The sequence below is a fragment of the Psammomys obesus genome, unplaced genomic scaffold, assembly GCF_907164565.1.
Source record: "Psammomys obesus unplaced genomic scaffold, mPsaObe1.curated_primary_1811, whole genome shotgun sequence".
NCBI classification, from domain to species: domain Eukaryota; kingdom Metazoa; phylum Chordata; class Mammalia; order Rodentia; family Muridae; genus Psammomys; species Psammomys obesus.
Window position 1 is genome coordinate 822,500 of NW_026586383.1, and position 20,490 is coordinate 842,989.

A 20,490-nucleotide genomic window follows, 5' to 3' on the forward strand; every position below is an offset into this window, starting at 1 on the left:
AAGGAAGGAAGGAAGGAAGGAAGGAAGGAAGGAAGGAAGGAAGGAAGGAAGGAAGGAAGGAAGGAAGAAATGAAAAAATGAGAAGGAAAAAGAGCTGAGCATTTGAGACTGGTTTTGCAAAATCGTAAAAGCAAAATTGCAAACATTCAAAAACTTGGTATTGTAAGAATTTGAGGGGCTGGAGAGGTAGCTCAAAGGTTAAGAGCACTACTTGCTGTTCTTCCAAAGGTCCTGAGTTCAATTCCCAGCAACCACATAGTGGCTCACAACCATCTATAGTGAGATCTAGTATGTAGGCAGAATGCTGTATGAATAATAAATCTTTAAAAAAAAAAAAGAATTTGGTTGTGACGTACTGAGCAAGACAGAAACACAGAAGAGAAGAGTTGCTTACTTAGCACAAGTCAGCCTGGGCTCTGTTCTGAACATGGCCCCGAAAATGGCAAACAAAACACACCCTGGGGAGTATGCCAGGGATAAATTGTGTGAGGGCTACCAATGAGATTAACATGTGATAGGTATTTGAGAGCTAGGAAGTATATTTGATGCAGAGGAATCAAAACAAGTGTGTGTCTCTAGTGAAACAGGCTTGTTTGAAACAATGACAGATCAAGGCACAGCATTTTGACAAAATGAAGAACTAAGAAGAAAAAAAAGAGTCAAGACATTTCAGAAGTATTTTTAAAGTTCAGCAAACCAGGTTGGATACAGTGGCACTTGACTTTAATCCCAGGGTTGAGGAGGCAGAGGCAGGCTGAGCGCAATGAGCGGGAGGCCAGCCTGTCCACACAGCAAGCTCCAGACTAGTCAAGGCTGCGTGAAAAGCCCTGTGGGGAGGGAGGTGTTAAGCAAAGTGGATAAGGAAGAAGCAAAAATGGCCCAATAGTGTCTGGTTTTAGCATAGGTGGAGAAGGTCTCATCATTCAGTTTAAGTATCAAGAATGAAGGAGGAAAGAACAAGAGAAAATACGATTGTGGAATTTGAGCTTTTTGAGCTCCCTGCGGGATTCAGACTAGGAATCCTGGCATTGAATTCATGTTGAATCATCAATAAATTGGTGCTTCTTGGAAACATAAGTGTATATGTGTTTCACAACCCAAACTGGGGCTTTGAGTTCATCTGGTTTAGTTGGCGATTGTATTAAACTTATTGTGTGGCTCTGGTACTCAATAGAGAATGTTATGGTACAACAAACTAGGGAAAGGTGTGCAATGGGCAGAGGATTCTTTGAAAAGTGCTGGGTGGTAGTAAAAGCTTTTGATGATTAGACTAAGCATCTACTAGAGCCTTCCTTCTCTGTTTCCCTCCAGTGTTGTTCCCTACTCTTGATCATCTTGTACTCTCTTCCATCATCCATCATGTGGTGAGTGTTAAGTCAAACCTTCCCTTTGAGAACCTCAGAACTGAACCTTGTTGACTGCTTGCACAAGTGAGAGAGAGCAGTTTATTTGCTTCTACCTCCTGGATTAACGTTCATCCCAAGGTTTTCGTAGGTGTCCCTGTGTTTTAAAAAAGAAGTTGCAAAGGGTAGGATCTGCAGCCAAGAGGTTTTTCAGTTGTTGATCCTGTTCTGTCCTTTTTATGATTTGGAGTAATTTGCAAAATGGTTTAATTCAGTATCACTTACAAGTAATGAAAAAGGAACCCAGAAGTCACTTTTGAAAGATTGTCAGAAAGAATGCCAGTCTCTATAGAGGAGGTGGTTTCAGTTACTTAGGTAGTATGGCCGCTTAGCAGCCAGGGTAAAGAGAGAAAGCTCCAGGCCTGCCTTGCATTTGTAGGTGAAATATGTGTGGAGGCCACTAGTTCCAAGTCATGTCTTAAAGAACTTTAGTTCCAGGTATTTTGTAATTTCTGCTTTCCTTTGAAACACCATTGCTAGAATTTGGTTCTTTAGGCTTTCTTTTCTGCCATTCCCTCCCCTAGCTTGTTGTTTTCTGGTTTTTGTTGTTGTTCTTTACAAATTAAGGAGCAAACAGCAACCTTACTTAGAAGCACCAGTGCAGTGGTATTTTGGTGTTTCTGTGAGTGGTAGCAACTATAAAACAGTGTGACGAGTTTCTGTGTTCTGAAGGATCATCTTTATTTTTATTAACTTCGCAGTTAATGTGCAGCCAAATTTTTATGTTGGAGGACTTAGGTTGAACCAAGTACATGTTCTTGATGACTCAGCTTCTACTTCCAGATTCATGCTGCCACCAAACATACAGTTTCTCATTAAGTAATCTTTTATACTTCACATTCTAAAGAGGATTTAATTAAATTCAGGAGAGAAAAGAGAGCAGATGAGTAATATTGTGCTCTCACATTTTCGGAGCCCCTTTCTGTAACTTAAGCCTTCTTCCTCCTTTAAAAGACACAGAGGCTTTTTGACCTAATTGTGTCTTCATGTCTAATAAAGAACAGAGTTTGCTTTTGTTGTAACATTCATTTTCTTTGTGGGTACCAGAGCCACACAGTAAGCTTAAGGCTACCTGTGAGTGAATGCAGGTGAACTCAAAGCCCCAGTAATATGAAGATGCTGAGACTTCTCTCATCATTTCTAAACAAGATCTCCTGGGAAGTCAAATGTATTGTAGATAAAGGCTAACAGCAGGGTCAACTTCTAAAGCAGTGAGCTTTGGCTTTCTTCCAAGCCCTTTTGCTCATTTTGTTCTGTGTTCATCTGACTGTTGCTTACGTAGGCTCCCACCAAAAATTTCCATTGACTGACACATTATATGACCCAAATTAAGGAAGAAGCAAACATTATTTGCTGAGGGCCTGACAGTGCCTTGCTTTTTTGTGTCTGAGTCTTCACCCTGCTTTAGTGGTTTCTCAGACTCAGTGAGGCTGCCTCCTCTACAGGCATGTGTTCTAGCCTGTCATGAGCTGATGCCTATTTGGTCCAGTCTCAAATGTCTTTTAGGGTGTTAAAGACTTTTCACAGGCAATAGAAGTCTATTGTTAGAAATACTAAAATATCTAGTGGAACTTTTGGGGAATTGGGAGGATCCCAAATTTTTTCATCTCAGTAATAAGTGTTGTCTTTGGCTCTAACTTTGCTCCTTTGCCTGGCATTGGGCCTAAGTAAGTATTAGTCCCTGAAGTGATTCCCATGCCATACAGACACAACATGGTTAGCTCATGGATTTCACTTTTCCCAAGAATTCTTAGTTTTATGTCATGATGTATATGGTGTACAAGTCTGGTGTCCTTCATACCTTTTTTTTTTTTCCCCAGTCCTGGCTGCTCAGCAACAAAGGCACCTGAGTGCTCCCTGTCTGAGCCCAGTACATTGTGCTTGAGCTCTCCTAGTCTTGCCAAGTCAGGTTTGAATTAGAAAGTGTGCATTGCATTTTACTTTTATTTACATTGTTGGTGTGAGGGTATCAAATCCTGTGGAACTGGAGTTACAGGTTACAGGAGTAACTGGAGTAAGCTGCCATGTAGGTGCTGGGAGTTGAACCAGGGTCCTTTGGAAGAGCAGACAATGCTCTTAACCACTGAACCACCCCTAGTCTCATGCATTGGCTTTCTTTAGCTGTCTTTCTGTATGTGTATGTTTTGCCTGCATGTATGTCTGTGCACCACTTGTGTGCCTAGGGCTCCTGTAGGCCAGAAGAGGGCATCTAGTGCTCTGGAACTGGAGTTAATAAATGTTTGTGAGCTGCTATGTGGGTGCTGAGAATCAAACATGGGTTCTGGAAGAGCAGCCTGCATCTAAACGCTGAGCATGACAAGTGATATAGTGCTGAGGAGGAAACCTAGGGAGGCTTCCTGCCTGCTAGGAAAGCACTCTACCAACCGAGCTACAAATCTAGGTCCCAAATCACTTAAGCTTTCTGAAACTACATTCTATTTAGAGCATTGGTTCTCAACCTTCTTCATGCTGTGACCCTTTAATACAGTTCTTCATGTTATGGTAACCCCCCAGTCATAAAATTATTTTTGTTGCTATTTCATAACTGTCATTTTGCTACTGTTATGAATTATAATGTAAATAAACATCTGTTTTCTGATGGTGGTCTTAGGCGACTCTTGTGAAAGGATTGTCAGATACCTCTCAGGGGTCTTGACCCACAGATTAAGAATGGATGGTTTAGAGGCAGGCAGGACATCCCCCTCATCAACCCTGCCTCTTAGGATCAGGATCCTAGTGATCGCTGTCATATTTTGAAGGCATTTTCTATACTCACATTTATTCATTTTTGAGATCTATAAGAGATCATGTAGGGATAGGTTTTCTTCTTGCCTTGTTTAAATATAATTTTTTTCAAAGGTAGTCTCACTGCCATCCCAGCTGTACAAAAGCTTACTGCATAGCCTAAGCTGCTCTTGAAGTTGGAGCTATCCTCCTGCTCAGCTTAATACGAGTGTAAGCCACCATGCTCAGATGTTGAGATAATTCTGGATCTCTGGCTACCTGATATCTCACTGTGGGATGTATGCACACTGGAGGGGATGTAATCAGTCTCTGAGCAAGCTGTGCAGCACACTTGCAGTCCAGTGCTCAGGAGACTCAGGAAGAAAGGATTAAAGTTTTTACTCTATCTTGTAGGTTTGGTTTCACTTTTTCCCTAGAAAAAGAAGGCGGGGGCTATTTATCCCTCCGCCCCACTTCTACCACTGCCATAGGAAGAAGGTAGAGAGATGGTAAATATGTAGAGCCTTTCTCTACAAGTCAATTCTGGGCAACCCAAAAGCCACCTTTCTCCAAAGCAAGTCTAAGTAGAGGGACTTGCACAGCTTTCTCTGCACCAGAGTGTTTGTGCTATTTGTGGACACAGAGGAAACAGAACTCCAGCATGGGCAGCCTACCAAAAACTGCACTGCTCTAAACCCCTAGTAAGAATATGGACACTTGCCTTCAGTGTCCAGCAGCACAATCAACTCCAGCTCCAAAAGGATCTGATGACTCTGCCCTCTGTGGGCACCCGCACTTGTGTGCACATATCTACACAGAGAAACATGAATAGACATGTTAATAAAAATAGGGGCTGGAGTCCGGCAGTGGTAGCAAACATCTTTAATTTCAGCACTCAGGAGGCAGAGGCAGGTAGATCTCTGTGAACTCTGCCTGGTCTACACAGTGAGTTCCAGGGAGCCAGGGCTATAGAGAGAAACCCTTTCTTAGTGGGGAGGGGGGGAGGAAAGGGAGTGGGAGGTGGGACCAGAGAGGTGGCTGAATGGTTGAGAACACTTGTTGGCTCTTAGCAGAGCACTCACTAGGTATAACTCCAGCTCCAGGAGGGACCAGGCATGCAAGTGATACCCATCTGTATACACTCATGCATATAAATAATTTTTTTTATTAGAAACCTAGAACATGAAAATTTGTATTCCAAGAGGAATGTTCATCATTATTTTTTCCATGGGAAGGGCCTTCTAGTTGTGTACACATGGCTTGTATGCTGGGCCTGATAGCTCATCACCTCTTAGTCTTGCCCGAGTAGGAGGAATTGGGTAGCCTCTCCTTTGATAATACTAGAAAGGTGTATTTCTGGATTTATCGTCATCTTGCCAGTTTGGAAAAAAAGATAATAGTCATCTTAGCATCTGTTCACTGACATCCCATGTCCACCACCAGCATAGACTTTAAACTCCTGATCCTCCTGCCTCCATTTCCCCAAGTACTAGGATTACAGGTGTGCTCTGTAATTCCTTAGTCTTTATATTCCTGAACTATCGGCCTCCAAGGAGTTTCTCCTTGTGTTGAGATTGTCCTGTGTAGTCTAGGCAGTTCGACTTTGGGAGGAGAGGTGGTAAGTACCAAGGATCTTGAGAATGGAACACTGAACTTTGTTCTGGAATGCTAACATGTCAGAGCCTAGAAGGGTTAAACTATTTTGAATCTAGATACTGCACATCCTACAGAGAATGAGTATCTGTGAAACGACTAAGAATGTATAGCTACATGAAAGATGGAGCTCTGACTTAATGTAGAAGATTGGAATTAGGCTTATTAGGAGGCCATAGTCAGGGTAGAATTTGGAACTATTGGCTAAGGAGCCTCCAGGGCTCCTTTGGTCAGGTCAGCCCTACTAGGGAGAAAGACATGGCATGAGTTCTGGAACAAGAAGGGCATCACCAAACTGATACCTCATGTCAGCACTATTGTGTTTCTCTTTTTAGACATCAAAAAAACCCAAGACAGCAGAAGCAGACACCTCCAGTGAGCTGGCAAAGAAAAGCAAAGAAGTATTCAGAAAAGAGGTAAGCTTTGAAAGATGTGGACAGCATAGTCCTTGGGCTTGGCTTGAACCCTTCATGTCTTGCCTAAGCATGCACTGAAGTTGGTTTAGCTTATTTTGGCCCATAGTGCTGCTTTACCTGTCAAGAATGCCATAATGCATCTGGGAGTAGTGGTTACACACCTGTAGTCCCAGTGCTCGGGAAGCAGAGGCAGGTGGATCTCTGTGAGTTCAAAGCCAGCCTGGTCTACAAAGTGAATTCAGGACAACCAAGGCTACACAGAGAAACCCTGTCTTGAAAAAAAACAAAAGAAAAAAAAAAAAAAAGAATTCCATAATGGTCCCTTATTGGCTTGAGAGGAATCCATCTGCTAACACATTTGCTGTTTCACTATGAGCCTTTTATAACATCTCAGACAACGGAAAGCTGTATACAGTATTAGGCTTACTGTAGTATCAGGTGCCTCCTTACTTATGTGATTCGACTATGTAGTTGTTGTCTGATGATGCATTGGTATGCTAGGTAAGCACTCTGCTATCTGTTACAACAGCCCTTCAGATAAACAAGACTGGGACTGTTGTTGTTACGTATACAGAAAAATTTTTAAGATCAGAACTTTTTTCTTTGATGACTCCTAGTAACTGCTTGCTCCATCCTGACCATGTCTTGTCCCCACACAGTGGGACACTAAAAGTTTATTTGTTGGGAGAGGGGGACCTTGACACATGTATGGAGGTCAGGGGACAACCTATGGGAATTGGTTCTCTCCTTTTACCATGTGGGTCCTGGGAATCAAACTGAGAACATCAATACTGTGATACGTGTGCCTTTATCCACTAAGCCGTCTCACCAGCCCCCAGATTCTAAGCTCTAGGCTTCATTGAAAGGTTCAGTGTGTTGAAGCTAACAGACCTGTAAAAATGGCAGCTGTGAAAAGCATGCCATGGTAGGGCTAGAGACTAATAATTAGAATATCAGGAAAGGCTCTTCAATCTAGGGTGGGAACTTGTCAAATGTATCATGAGAGTGTACAGAAGCAAGAAAGAGTGTCACCTCTTTCAGGAAGTCGTAAGTAGTCCCTCAGTCTTAAGCACTGGTTGTGTGAGGGATGTTAAAAATAAGGCTAGACAGTATTGTACCCTTTCATGTAGTAGCATTATGTCTGTGGGTTCAGGAAACCACTGATTTTAAGATGAGAATAATCAAACCGTTGACTAAGTGAGGTGTAGGTTGAAAGGGAGAAAATATGAAAGCTAGGCAACCACAGAAATTTTTTTTGAGTAAAAGGCTCATCGAACCAGCTGTGGCAGTTGAACAAATTGTAGTTCAAAAGGCTTATGTAAACATAACAGAGGCACAGAGTTTCAAAGATGGAAAGGCCCTACCCTGTTCAATGGCCCCTCTTCCCTTTCTCCTCCGTGACCTTACACTGTAAGAACTTTTAGAGGACCCAACCCTGAAGCCTCTTAAGAGTTAATGGGTAGGACAAACCTTATAGAAATAGCCTAGAAGAGGACATTGGAAATGGTGGGTTGAAGAGTCCTGCCCTGAATCTTCCTTCTAGCTGTTAGCCATGTTTCCATATGCCTTTAGTGGTTACAGTCTGAGTAGTACTTACAGGCTTTGAAGTATCCCTTAAGGACTAAATGCCTACCTGCAGTTCCTAGGGTTGCAAAGCCTTCTGGTAACTCAGGAGTTAGCTCTGTTAGCTCTGCCCTACCTTGCTCCCTTGGTCTACAGAACCTAGCCACTAACTTCATAGGCGTTCACATGATAAACAATAGCTCTACCAACTGAGCTACAACCCCGGCCATGCTCTGTTTATGATGGAGAAGCCTTCATGCCTAATTACTCTCACAGATCTCAACCCTTAACTCGATGACCGTCGCAACCTTTGAATTTTACTTGGGTGAAAGCAAAGGCTACTGCCAGGATCTTGTTGCTGGTGCATGCAGCTGCCCCTCTCAGTGAGGTTTGCTTGGTCTGGCTAAGAGGCTCTTTTCCTTCCAGGGCTGGGCCAGCATCACTGTTTTACATCTCACTGGCTTCCTAGCACTCAGCTGGCTAGACCAGCACCTGAGGGAGGAAACGGGGACTGGCTGGTATGCTGTTTGCTGCCTTTTCTATTGATCCCATCAGCACAGTTGAGCAGTATGTCTCCTACCTTCTGTCTGCAGATGTCTCAGTTCATCGTCCAGTGCCTGAATCCTTACCGGAAACCTGACTGCAAGGTGGGCAGGATCACCACGACTGAAGATTTCAAGCACCTCGCTCGAAAGGTACTTCCTCTGTTTCTGGTCTCTTGGTGTTCTCAGCAAGATACATACCTTCAAAGGTACTCTCCAACAGAAAGGATGGTTTATGTGCCAAATGCTAGGGCTTGGGGCCTAGGACTTTGAGGCAAGGTTCAGAAGTGGGAAAGGAGGTATCTAAGAGACTTTGAAAGCTGGGTTTCTTCTCCCTGTGCCCCTGCACTTGCCCTAACCTACCCTTTTATTTAATCCCAAGCCTGTCCTCTCTGTCAAATTATTGTCCGTTCTGATGGTGTCTGTGGTCTCTCCTTCTGTGCCCTGGACAGCTGACACATGGAGTTATGAATAAGGAGCTGAAGTACTGTAAGAACCCTGAGGATCTGGAGTGCAATGAGAATGTGAAACACAAAACCAAGGAGTACATTAAGAAGTACATGCAGAAGTTTGGGGCTGTTTACAAACCTAAAGAGGACACTGAATTAGAGTGACCTCAGGGCCAGGGTGAGGAGTATGATCAGAAAGGATGAGTCCTGTGGCTTCCGCCCTACCCTATGGCCAGGGCTGTGCTACTGATGTGATGACCCATCATCCTGAGCAGTTCAAGCCGAAAAAGTGAGCTCTGTCTACACGACCCCTAGTTGTGAGCTGTTGGGGTGTAACAGATACAGGCCATCAGAGGCAGTAGCCTACAGAAGACCTTGGCCACACCAGACCCCATTCTCAAGTCTGGGTCTCCCCCTTGGCGGTGCTGTCAGCGCACAGACCCATGCGCACCCTCCCCCAAAGCCCTTTACCCTGACGATCTGTATTATATTTTAATGTATATGTGAATATATTGAAAATAATTTGTTTTTCCTGGTTTTTGTTGAGTTTTTGTTTGCTGTTAGCCTCTATGTGTTAGAATCATGGAAAGACTTTGTAAGGACAGTATAAATTCTCCTGCAAGGTTTAATTTGTTATCATGTAAATATTCCAAAGCAGGCTGCCTTGTGGTTTTGGCCAGCCTTGTGCTATGTTGATAAGATTGATTTACTGCTTAAGATCACTTTACTTTATCCAATTTTTACTGAACTTTTTATGTAAAAAATAAAATCAATTAAAGAACTTGGAATGTGTGTTCCCTAAAACTTAATCAAGTTTGTTTGTGTTGATATCACTGGAGGGAAAAAGGCTGTGGCTAGTGGTGTATGGAGTCCAAGATTAATCTTTGCTACTGCATTTAATTATGAGCTTGTTTCCTACAGGTCCTACTGTGTGTTGGGCAGATGTTTTCATGTGGCACTTTAGTCATTCCAGACCAGAGGAAGTATGTCCTGAGACCTCATTGCCACTAGCTTGTTTTGGTTAGTGGGCCAGTCAAGAGAAAAGCCAAATGTCATCTCCTTGATACCTCCTGGCCATAGAGTGTTAATGGATCTTTCTGCCTTCAGATTTGGTTTCTCCCAGCCTGCAGGGAAGTAGCAAAGGACAGCAGCAGAAGGAACATGGGTGCTGCCATATGGCGAGAGCGTGCGTGTACTTTAGATGCAGGCGCAGCAGTAGGTTCTCTTTTTGGTGAGTTTTATACACAGAGAAGAAGTTCATATCAGACTGGGGCCTGTCTCAGCAAAGGCTGGACCCATCTGTTCCTCAGGAAAATAGTTCTGCTCATTGCAGCATTGAAGAGAACAAGGCTAGGCAGAGGCCTATCAGAAATTAGAGCACCCATGGCCTGTGCTAAGCATTTCAAAGATTAGGGTATGTTCATTTAATCCTTACAACCCTTACAGAAATTGGCACTGTTGGTGAGACCGAGGCCAAGCAAGCTTCACTTAATCATTTACCATCCTGTATTAGAGGGCAGAAATTTTTTTTTTTTTTTAAGATTTTTTATACAGTACTTTGCCTGCATGTGTCCCTACATACCAGAAGAGAGCACTAGATCTCACTATTAGATGGCTGTGAGCCATCATGTAGTTGCCAGGAATTAAACTCAGGACCTCAGGAAGAGCACACAGTAGTCTTAACCTCTGAGCCATCTCTCCAGCCCAAGGGCAGAAATTCTTACTTCATGGTCATACATGCTGTGTAGCAAGTCTTCTGGGGGATTAGCTACAAGTGTGTAGATACTCAAGTACTTTAAATGAAAGGCCATAGTTCTTAACATCTTCACCTCTCTCCAGTCTCTCTGGATCTTCAAGTTCCTAATACCATGCCACTGTTGTACAAAGCTACTTTGATTGCCAGGACATGAATGTGAATCCTAGATACCACAGACCAATGATTTAAAGTCTTCTCTCAGTTATAACTTTAAAGCACATTGTTGTTAAGTGGACCATAATTCACTCAACCCTCAACATTTTCTTTTTAAGATTTATTTATTATGTGTACAGTATTCTACCTGCATGTACACCTGCAGGCCAGAAGAGGGCACCAGATCTCATAGATGGTTGTGAGCCACCGTATGTTTGCTGGGAATTGAACTCAGGACCTCTGGAAGAGCAGACAGTGCTCTTAATCTCTGGTCCACCTCTCCAGACCTGACCCTGAACATTTTCTACTTGTGTCTTCAACAATGAGTGTTCATGTTTTTCCAAGGAGATTGAGGCAGCCTCCTTGTGAGGTGGTAACTAGCTGTCAAGTTTTAGAAGACATTTTTTGAGATGTTTTACTTTGTTTTGTTGTAGCTCCCTCACATCCCCCGAATGTCTTCATCTTCTCCCATAGATCCCTCATGTTCAAATTAACAAATTGGGATAGAGTGTACCAGTCTGTTCATGGAAAGTTTTATCCTCATTGCTGACTCAGTCTTTGATGTCCCAGCAGCTAACTCTGCTGGAGTTTGATAATCCCAGAATGCTGGTCTGTGCCTTCTCTGTTTTTTTTTTTTTTTTTCATCTTTGGGGATTAGCCTGAGGGTCTTCTTAGGATGAAACTAACAGCCCTCCCCAACTTTTTTTTTTTTTTTTTTCAGTTGTTCTCACTCTATATCCTAGGCTGTCATCAAACCTGTGATGACCTGACCTCAGCCTCCTGAGCGCTGGGATGACAGATGTGAGCTACTATGCCTGAATGCCATTTATTTTAACAAAGACGGACTGTCAGGCAGCTCTGGTAAGCTTTTTCTAAGGAACAACAGTAGAAGCAGCTTATGGTAAGCCTCACACAAAGCGGTGTCCCAGGGGCATCTCAGTGCAGTTGAGGGGGGTAAGGATCTGCCTTGGGCTCCACTTCACCAAGTCTGGACCTCAGCTCTTAGTCTGTATGACTTAAAAAGCCCTCTAATCCATTGCACTGGTCCTTCCTAGAAGTCAAAATAACCCAGCTACCTGCACCCAGTCAGGATGGGTGTGTGCATGGAAGTACAGGTGGTTTGGCTCAGCTGCCCCGTCCTGAATAGCCTGCTTGCCCACTTGTGTTCAAATGACATGAGCAGCTGTGGAAGCCTGTTTGGAATTCCTTAGCCTGGGTGGCAGTCTGGGGTTTTTCGTTTTGTTTTTTATAGCTATGTAGATTGAACCTAGGAGCTTGTGTGCTACAGAAGTGTTCTACCACTGAGCTGTATGTCCAGCCCAGAGTCCCAGTGTTGAAATGGCCTTCTCTTACCTAAAGATAACCCGAGGTCTTCAACAACCAGCTCAGTACATTTACCTAGCCTCTCGCCTGTCACAGCACAGGTCACATGAAGGGTCCTGTGAGGCAGCATGGCAATCTTAGGGGCAGAGGACTTACTAAATGTGCCTAAGCTAAGCAAAGGAGATGCAGGAAACGTGGCTTCCTAATGTGACCCAAACACTGAAGGGCAGGAAGGTAAACTCCAGCCGGGGCCTCAGCCCATGTACAGGAGTGCCCTGCCATCCTAGCTGCTGCTTGCAGAGAGTGTTCTCATATCCTAGAGACCTCCCCAAGTCCTTATCTGGGCTCGCTTCACAGCTAGTCATCTGTCTTACAGGCCCAAGGAGCAAGCAGACTAGAACAAAAGTCCAAAGGTGCCTTTAATATGTGATTTTAAAAAAATAATAGAAAAACTGTCTGGAGCTAAACAGAGAGGCAGATTGAGGACTTGTGGGCAGGGCCATGTCCCACTCTCCCCCTCATCCCCCCATGTTCCCCTTCCTGTCTTAAGAGAGGAGGGTGAAGGAACATGAACTGGCTCGATCTTCTGTGCTCTGCCACAACACAGCAGGCTGAAGCCAGAAGTACTTAGAAGCCTGTGAAGGAGATACAAGGCAGTGAGAATGCTGAGTGCCAGTGCAGGGAGCACTGGGAGGTGTCACTCACACCACAGAGAAGCCCTCAGCTGGTGAGCTCAGAACCTGGACCACATCTTCTCGGCCTATCGCAGCCAGAGCATCCTCTAGCACTCTGAGGGTAGCTCTACTGCCTCCTTGGGCAGCCCAGTCCCTTAGCAGGGTATAGGCTGGCACCTGGCCACCAGCCATGGTTTCCACAGCCTCAGCTTGGTAGCCCAGGTGGCTTGCCAGCCCCTGCCAGCCCTTCGAAGGTTCACCCAACATCAAGAGCCGCTCGACTTCTTCCTGCTGCTGCTGAGGAATATGCAGGTAAAGTCTGCTGCCAAGGTCAGGATGCGCTCCTGGGATGGGAGAGGGAAGAGTGTTGGTGGGTGGTGGGGTAGCACTAGTTAAACACAAAGGACTATAGACTAAGAAAACATGCTCACCCTGGCTGGAAGCCTCCAGACCACAAGGAGAGTCCACGAAGACATTGCTGTCACCATGCCTCTGGTCCCTGTCGGGGTCCCCCAGCTCTACAGTCCGAGCTTTGGCCAGCTGTTGTCTTTGCTTATGTGAGCGCCAACTGTAGGGGGCAGAGGGTACTAAGACAAGGAGCTGCCTCGTTGTCCAGGCATGGAGGGGGTGCCACAGAACAGTACCCAGACCACCTACCATTTGAAGGCCACATAGGCAAGCAGGCCAAGGACCACAGTAGCTAAGAGAGCACAGTAGACAGGAATAATGTTGCTTGAGGACCCTGGAGGCTCAGGCGGAAACAGGGAGGAGGAGTTGGGGGCCAGGGCTCCCCCAACTCCTACCCACATTCCTTCCCTGTCCCTATCCTTCCCCTTCAGGGATGCATCTGTGAAGACAAAGAGAGTGGTGAAGACAGGGAGCCTTGGCAGCCTCACTCAGAGCAACATGGCAGAACTTTCAAAAGCAATAGTGTGCTCCATGTAGTCAGGGACTCAGCAGGCATCCAGAACAGGCTGGCCCTGGACTGGCAAGAGTGACTCAGCAGATAGACACATCCACCAAATATGACAACCTGAGTTTCATTCCTCCATGATCCACATGGTAGAAGAAAACTGACTTCCACAGCCTCTGAACCACACAGGCTTACTAAGTGGACACAGTGCTCATTCCATCACAGGACCAGAGTTCTCCCAGCACCACACTGGATGGATCACAACCACCTGTCTCCAGGGGGCTTGGCGGCCTCTTACAGCCTCTGTGGGCACCCTCACACACGTACATCACATGTACATATGTACACATGGATCAGATCATCTTAGGGTTTTTTTTTTTTATGTGCATTGTTTTGTCTGTATGTCTGTGTAAGGGTGTCAGATCCCCTGGAACTGGAGTTACAGAGAGTTGTGAGCTGCTATGTGGGTGCTGGGAATTGAACCTGGGTCCTCTAGAAGAGCTGCCAGTGCTCTTAACCGCTGAGCCATCTCTCCAGGCCCTAACCTTACTTTTTTAAGTTGACTGGCCCTTTGCTTGCCATTGTATGCAGTTACTCCCAGATGTGCCTTGCCATCTTCCAGAAGCACCTAGACTTCTTGGTCTTCTAAAAGGATGGCAGGATCTCCTCTGGAAGCCTTCCTTGATCTCTTTCCCCTCTCTCTGGTTGCACCAACCTGTTTACCATGGCACTGGACTGGTCTGCTCCCAGAGGGGACTGTGAGAGCACACTGATGGGTGTCATTCTCACAGGACCATAAAAATAAAACCTAACTGGAAGTAAATACTGGTGCTGTCTTCTTAGGTCCAGTGACCAGTCCTTGTGTCCAGTGTAGACAGGGTTCAAGGGACAGGGAATAAAGAGCCTGTGAATGGACTTGACCCATTCTACCTGCCGCCTAGGATCTGGGTCAAGGGACGCCTACCTGAATAGTCCGCACCTTTGCTGTGGCTGACGTTGTGGAGCATGGCTCTGCCAGGCACCGTTTGCTGGGCTGTTGCTTGGTGAAGGGGAGCTGTGCTGAGGCTGCTTTTCTGAGTCCAGAGGGAACTCTGCAGGGATATGAGGAAACCCTTAGACCTGCTGTCAGGAGTCTCTGCGGGCTAGTCCCCATGACTAGCTCACTACATCCAGACTGACACCAGAGCTGGAAGAGTTTCTACCCGTGTCAAATAGGCGGAGGTGACAGGGCTGGCCCCTGCTAGCCAAAGCTGGTGGGTTAGGGTACACAGGATAGAAATCAGCCTATCTCAAAGACCTTGGCAAATCCCTGGGCTGAGTCTGCGGATGTTAGAAGGAGGGTAAAGATATATGCACTGTGACCTCCTCTCAGGCTGAAGCATCCCTAGGGACCAGTGAGAGGCTCATGCTCATACACATCTGCCAAAACCCAACATCCTACGGTCCCCAGCAGGACCTCCTCTACTGCCTATGTTCCCAATCTGCCCTCCAGGGCCAGTGGCCAGCCCTTTCCTGGTCAGGGACTGAGTGAAATGGTACCTTAACAGGCTCAGCAAGCTCATGGGGCATGCAGATCTGAGGGGGGGCCTGAAATGAAAGAACAGGGCCACTCAGTCCAAGGGCCCATCTGGACCCTACAGCACTACATCTGCTGAGACCACTTCCTGCAGCCTAGGGAGGAGAGGCTCCAGATCTGGAAGGAAGAGAGAGGTGGCCTGCAGAAGGAAGAGGCGTAGGCCCTCCAAGTCCCCAACAGCGGCTGCCACATAACCAAAGGCTCTACCACACCGTGTCTGTGGCAGGGCTCTCAGCGGTGCAGCGCTGCAGCCAGGTAGCCTCGGCTGCGGGCGCCCCTACCTACTGCGTGCCTTTGTGCCACCACACTGGGAGCTGGGGGCTCCTGGGATCCTAGCTGGTGGGTGGGCCTGTAAGCCAGGAGCAGTACACAGGCCTTCCTTGGAATCTGCCCCACCCATCCGGATGAGCTGCTGGGTTGGAACTTCTCCAGGCCTCCCCACCCATCTTCAAACCCAAAATGTTAAACAATTCAACAGCCCGGGAAGGCCCATACATACCCCAACACAGACGCTGGTACCCGCAGGATCAGGGTACTAGACGATCAAGTTCTGACCCTTCCACCTAGCAAGAACCCGGCTCGTCACTCCCACCCCTTCTGACCTTCTGTGGCCACCCTTCCAAGGGTGCCAGGATCCACTCAGCCAGGAAGACGGCGGGAGTCCCTGGAGAGGGTAGGTTCCGGTCTGCCCAAGAAAAAGTGAGCCAAGGCAAGGGGCGGGCCAATGGGGGGTGGTGTTGAAGAGGGGAACAGGACAATGAAGAGGCGGGGCTGAGCTTGAGGGCGCGGCCTCGCCCCCGCCTCACGCTGGGGCAAGCCGAAGCGCTCCGAAGCTGACACTGGCCTGTTGGGCAGAGCTCGCGAATGGCACGCAAACACCACGCGATGGACCGCGAGAGCTGAGAACCAGGAGCCAGCTGGTTCGGCCGGCTCCACGTAGGCCAGCCTAGCCAGGGAGAAGCATGCCAGGCCAGACTAGGGGCTCAGAATGGTGGCCACAGAAGGCCGAGGACGGCGGGCACATGTATACTCAAGAGACCGGCGGCTACAAAACTAGGCCAAGTTTATTGCTGAGAATAGGCAGGAGAGTCACCTTCGGGGATTAAGGCCACGGGCGGTCTTTGTGCTTCACCGGGACGTGGGGTTTGAAAGTAGGAGTTCCCCCCTCCACCCCGTACGCACACACCCCACATTGTGCAAAATGTGCAGCTGCGGCCTCAAAGGCCAAGGCTAGGTTCCCCCCCTCAGCCGGCGAGGGGCGGGACTTCCTGGTGATGCCATCTACCAATCCCTGAGCTGGAGGGCGGGCCCCGCCCACCCCCTGGTGCAGCAGTCTCCTGGGTAGGGCATCGTTCTCGGGCGGTGTCTGGGCACCTAGACAGCAGGTTCAGCGAGCCTCGCCCGTATTGTACTCGGTCTCCCCAGAGGACACTTGGGAGATGCGTCGGGAGGAGCGCCACAGCTTCCGCGCGAACTGGCTGCTGCGCACCTAGAGGGACGTGATGGGACAGGATGAGGCGAGCCCGGGCGGCGGCTCCCCACCCGATTCAATTCAGTGCTCTCGTCCTCACCTCAGAAGGCTGCCCAGCGCCCACTACGATCAGTTTGCCATCCTCCAGGCCCACCAGCACGTGGCTGCGCTCCTTGGTCACGGCCACACTGCGGACTGGCACTTTCATGGGCAGGGGAGGCACAGCAGGCCGCAGTCTAGAGCAGGGAAGTGGGTGTATGCGAAGTCATAACTACAAGGAAGCCTTCGCCCCGCCAGCAGATGTCTTCTCCTTATCCCATGTATCTACTTCGTCTTCATTTTAAGGCTGGCTAAACTGAACCTCTGGTTTATAGGGCCCCCATAACCGTGCAGCTGAGGGGGTTCCAGGGCAAGAATCCCCATGGGTGACACACCTACGACACGGTACCGGGCAGAGGGCGCTTATTTCTCTGCCAACAACTACGGCCGAGAGGGGCCAGAGTGGAGCTCACTTGTGCAGGTGGAGGATGTGCAGAGAGCACTGCGCTGTGCCCAGCAGAACGAAGTCTTCTGCCACGGTCAGGGCCGTGGGCTGCTCTGTCAGGGGCAGTGACGCCCGCAGCCTCCCATTCACTGAGTACAGGTGCAAGGAGTAGGTGACCTGGAAGAATTAGGAGCATCAGCAGCCGCCCCCGCATTCCAACTGCCCGATGCCTTTGTCAGGTACCCTCTCCCCATACATACCTGAGCCCCAGGACGTTCACAAGCAGAGCTCTGTACAACAACCTGGCCTTCAGACCCCAGGGCCAGGTGTGATACGGGTCCAAGCAGTGTGGCACCTGGAGGCCTCAATGCTGCCACAAACTGGCCTCGGCGGACAGTATGTATGATCACAGTTCCGTCCTACGGAGAGGAAGATGAGGGCGCTGAGCCACGGACTGCGGGATCGGGAGACAGTGCCTCAGCAAACTCAGCCTCCCCAGGGCATGCCCACACACACCTCAGATCCAGACACAGCCATGTCAAGTTCGGTGCTGATGGCCACACAGCTCACTGCAGCCTCGTGTCCGTATAAGACCTGCACGGGCTTTGGTGCCAGCCCTGCCGACAGCCCGCCCTGTGGGAAGCCAGGGCTAGCCTGAGACTCAGGCAAGTGAAGACTTTATCCAAGCCCCAGACTTGCTCACAGTAGTAAGGGGAGAGGGAGGACAGGAGGGCAGCCCTGAAGGCTCCCTGCGAGGCAGGTGGCCTTCTGGTCTGGGGTACAGGGCTCTCACAGGTCTGCCCGGCATACACACTTGCTGCAGGAGACGCCACACCATGCACGTGGTGTCCCGGGAGCCCGAGATGAGGTAGATGCCACAGGTGTCCAGTGCAAGGCAGGTCACTACATCTGCACAGGAAGGGGGTACAACAGTGCTGCTGGGCCCTCCCAGGCCCAACTGGGAGCCCCATTCCACATCTGCCCGGCACCAGGGCCGCTCATACCAAGATGTCGGCTTAGCTGGTTCAGCAGCTTCCCACGGGGCAGTGTGGTTACTCGTAGGCTGCCATCCCAATGCCCACCACTGAAGAGCAGCTTTCCGTCGGGAGCTACTGCCAGTGCTTGCCCGCTCGTGCCTGGCACCCATGGCCCACTCAGCAGTTTCTGCATCCTAAACCAATGGGAAGATGGTTGGTGAGGCTGGGCCCCCGGAGAGAGATCTAGGTGAACGGGAGTCTCCGCCAGACCTCTGCCCTGCAGCCGGCCTGCGCTCTGTCTAAATGGGGAGGTGGTTCAGAGCATAGGGCATTTATAGCCCACCCTTGCCACCACCCTGCCTTACTTGGGGTTCCCCATGGTGGGATCTTTGCTGAAGCTGAAGTAGTTATTGATGTTTCGGTCATAGGGCAACCAGCTATGAGTGCCCAGCAGTCCATTGGCACTCACAGTCACCTGTGGGGAAGAGTGTGCTAAGGCGGTTTGGGAGCAAAGGCGGAAGGGATGAAAGCTAATGGACACCCTGCCCACGGCACTCACCAACATGTCTGAGGAGCCCTGGGTGATGAAGGAGTGGGATTGCCGGTGGGGTACCAGAGCTAAAACCAGAGGTACACCTTCACTGACAACCTGTAGAAAAACGTGAAAGGCTGGCTGTCAAGCGGCAGCAGCAGCCCCGACTAGACAGTCTTGTCAATGGGTACCCTCCTTCTTTGTCCTTGACCCCAGGGACAAAGGTGTCGTACAGAAAGCTGAGTCCTGGAAATAGACATGACAGCAGTGGGCACGTGGGAGGCCGCCACAGAAAGAGAGGGAAGCTGGGGTAGACATGGAAAACCCCAGATCAACCTTGAGCTCAGCCTTGTCCTCTCATCCCAAGACTCCTTGGCCTCAGCCCAGTGTCAGGAGGAAAGGGAACCTACATGAAGATGCAGGAAGGGCCCAAGGGCAGATTCCCTCCAATGTGACCTTACTCAGGTTCCCAAAGATTGTTCAGGAAGCCATAGCTTGTTTGGGCCCTCCTCAAGAGAGGGCTCCATCCTTTTACCCTCATGTCTCCAAGACGTCTTCAAATCAAATCGTGTTCCCACCTGCTCGCAGAGGTGGCGCGCTACGCCCATCTCACAGAAGAAGCTAAGCCCCTGCCCGCCTCTCACCTCAGCAAAAAAGGCCTTGAGCTGGTCCAGGTTCTGGAAGACGCTGGGTGAATTAGTGTCCAGACGAGCAAGGCGATTGGCTGCTTCCTCAGCTGAGAGCCGGGGCGGATGTGGCTCCTGTAGCAAGAGCTAGTCAGCACCATGACTGGAGTGTCCTTGACCGCTGTACAGGACGCAGCTCTTACCTTCAGCAGCTGGCAAGGAGTCTGCCCGAAGTTGCTGATGATGCCTTCCAGAGCCTTCCGTTCCCGTTCATCTGCCACATGGTCCAGGTCCACGGCCCCTGCGAGGGAGGCAAAGAGTCAAAACTCCTTCAATGTCCCCTGCATTGCCGCCTTGTCTGTGCCCTGGCCCCTCCTGATGCACAGCACAGTGTCTACCTTCATAGGTGCAGTAATAGAAGACATTGAGGGCCTCCTCGGCCGCCGGACCCCGCTGCTTATAGCCGAAGATGAGGTCGATCCACTCATGCAGGTGCGTGGACACATACTCCGACTCCTGAGGGCACAAAGTGTCGGTCAGCCCAGGGCCTGACTCCCACAACTCTCAGCATTGGCTGCCTGGCTGTGTGGTCTCCTCACCAGAGCCCGGCGGTGCTGCTGGATGAAGTCCTCCGGGCAGCTGGCCCATGGGGGCAGCACCACATCGCCCACCTTCTCGTTGGTCAGCTGAAGGCAGCCCAGGTCGAAGCCTAGCAGAGGAGAAGGTTGGCAGCGTGCCTGTATATTCTTCCCCACCGCCGGCCACGCCATGCCCAAGCCCCCACTCCCACAGCTGGCGCCTTGAGTGCTACCATTCTGGTTCTCCAGGAAGTCAGGAAAGTAGAAGAACTCTGGGATGAGCTCCTTCACATCGGCAGGGCTCTCCAGGCGTGCCTGCCAGGCTGCTGCCACTGAGTGGAACTGCCGGTCAGAGCAGTCGAAGCTGGTGGAGAGACACAGCCAGGGTCAGATAGATACAAAGGGATGCATAAAGCCAAAGGCAGTGTAAGAAGCTGCCAGGAAGACTGTGTCCCCTCCTCCCCCTCATCCCTCACCCCTGGGCGCACCGGCCACTCTGTAGCTGGACGTGCAGGGATGTGAAGGGTTCCACTCGGATGAGGTAGTGCATCACGCCTGCTGCGTTGGAATAGTGGGTACCATAGTGGAACTTGTCGATTGTGCCTGCCGGGTCCTCGAAGCTCTCATATCTGAAGCCACAGGCAAAGGAAGTCAGAGGAAGCCCTACGCCCACCCAT

At 49.1% G+C, this 20,490-nt stretch overlaps 3 protein-coding genes across 12 annotated transcripts in view; 1 reads left to right on the forward strand and 2 right to left on the reverse strand.

Moving 5' to 3' along the window:
• Positions 1-9,531, forward strand: part of Setd2 (SET domain containing 2, histone lysine methyltransferase) — a 77,660-nt gene extending 68,129 nt beyond the window's left edge. The window contains exons 17-19 of the mRNA XM_055601590.1: positions 6,116-6,196; positions 8,353-8,454; positions 8,754-9,531. Of these exons, the coding sequence (XP_055457565.1) occupies positions 6,116-6,196; positions 8,353-8,454; positions 8,754-8,915 (345 nt within the window). The 3' untranslated portion in view covers positions 8,916-9,531. The remainder of the gene's footprint in view (positions 1-6,115; positions 6,197-8,352; positions 8,455-8,753) is intronic.
• Positions 9,532-12,389: 2,858 nt separating this feature from the next.
• Positions 12,390-16,121, reverse strand: LOC129672382 (death domain-containing membrane protein NRADD-like). 6 transcript variants are annotated; one of them, XM_055601815.1, is made up of 6 exons: positions 15,748-16,121; positions 15,109-15,156; positions 14,534-14,660; positions 13,314-13,503; positions 13,088-13,224; positions 12,390-13,000 (listed from the first exon to the last, which is right to left on the reverse strand). In XM_055601815.1, exons 2-6 carry the CDS (start codon positions 15,136-15,138, stop codon positions 12,684-12,686), a joined length of 801 nt encoding a protein of 266 aa, XP_055457790.1. In that variant the 5' UTR covers positions 15,139-15,156; positions 15,748-16,121; the 3' UTR covers positions 12,390-12,683. The 6 variants fall into 6 exon arrangements, with proteins under 6 accessions (XP_055457790.1, XP_055457791.1, XP_055457793.1 ...); XM_055601816.1 differs by having other exon boundaries at positions 14,549-14,660; positions 15,645-16,121; XM_055601818.1 differs by having other exon boundaries at positions 13,314-13,356; positions 15,645-16,121.
• Positions 16,122-16,191: 70 nt separating this feature from the next.
• Positions 16,192-20,490, reverse strand: part of Nbeal2 (neurobeachin like 2) — a 29,266-nt gene continuing 24,967 nt past the window's right edge. For 3 of the 5 annotated variants that reach the window (XM_055601810.1, XM_055601813.1, XM_055601808.1), the window contains 15 exons: positions 20,290-20,442; positions 20,047-20,177; positions 19,835-19,944; positions 19,634-19,751; positions 19,439-19,536; positions 19,254-19,370; positions 18,637-18,726; positions 18,443-18,552; positions 18,105-18,271; positions 17,915-18,009; positions 17,617-17,733; positions 17,361-17,519; positions 17,129-17,277; positions 16,717-16,852; positions 16,192-16,634 (listed from right to left, as the gene is read on the reverse strand). In XM_055601810.1, the coding sequence (XP_055457785.1) occupies positions 16,533-16,634; positions 16,717-16,852; positions 17,129-17,277; positions 17,361-17,519; positions 17,617-17,733; positions 17,915-18,009; positions 18,105-18,271; positions 18,443-18,552; positions 18,637-18,726; positions 19,254-19,370; positions 19,439-19,536; positions 19,634-19,751; positions 19,835-19,944; positions 20,047-20,177; positions 20,290-20,442 (1,852 nt within the window). In that variant the 3' untranslated portion in view covers positions 16,192-16,532. The remainder of the gene's footprint in view (positions 16,635-16,716; positions 16,853-17,128; positions 17,278-17,360; positions 17,520-17,616; positions 17,734-17,914; positions 18,010-18,104; positions 18,272-18,442; positions 18,553-18,636; positions 18,727-19,253; positions 19,371-19,438; positions 19,537-19,633; positions 19,752-19,834; positions 19,945-20,046; positions 20,178-20,289; positions 20,443-20,490) is intronic. The other 2 variants (XM_055601811.1, XM_055601809.1) reach the window with 1 other exon arrangement.

Excerpts from the sequence above, each read along its gene's own strand:
- LOC129672382 (XM_055601815.1), bottom strand. The coding sequence starts at position 15,138 with ATGCCCCATGAGCTTGCTGAGCCTGTTAAG. Across the intron at positions 14,661-15,108 it reads AGCTTGCTGAGCCTGTTAAG|AGTTCCCTCTGGACTCAGAA; the intron begins GTACCATTTCAC and ends ATATCCCTGCAG. Across the intron at positions 13,225-13,313 it reads GCCTATGTGGCCTTCAAATG|TTGGCGCTCACATAAGCAAA; the intron begins GTAGGTGGTCTG and ends TGCCCCCTACAG.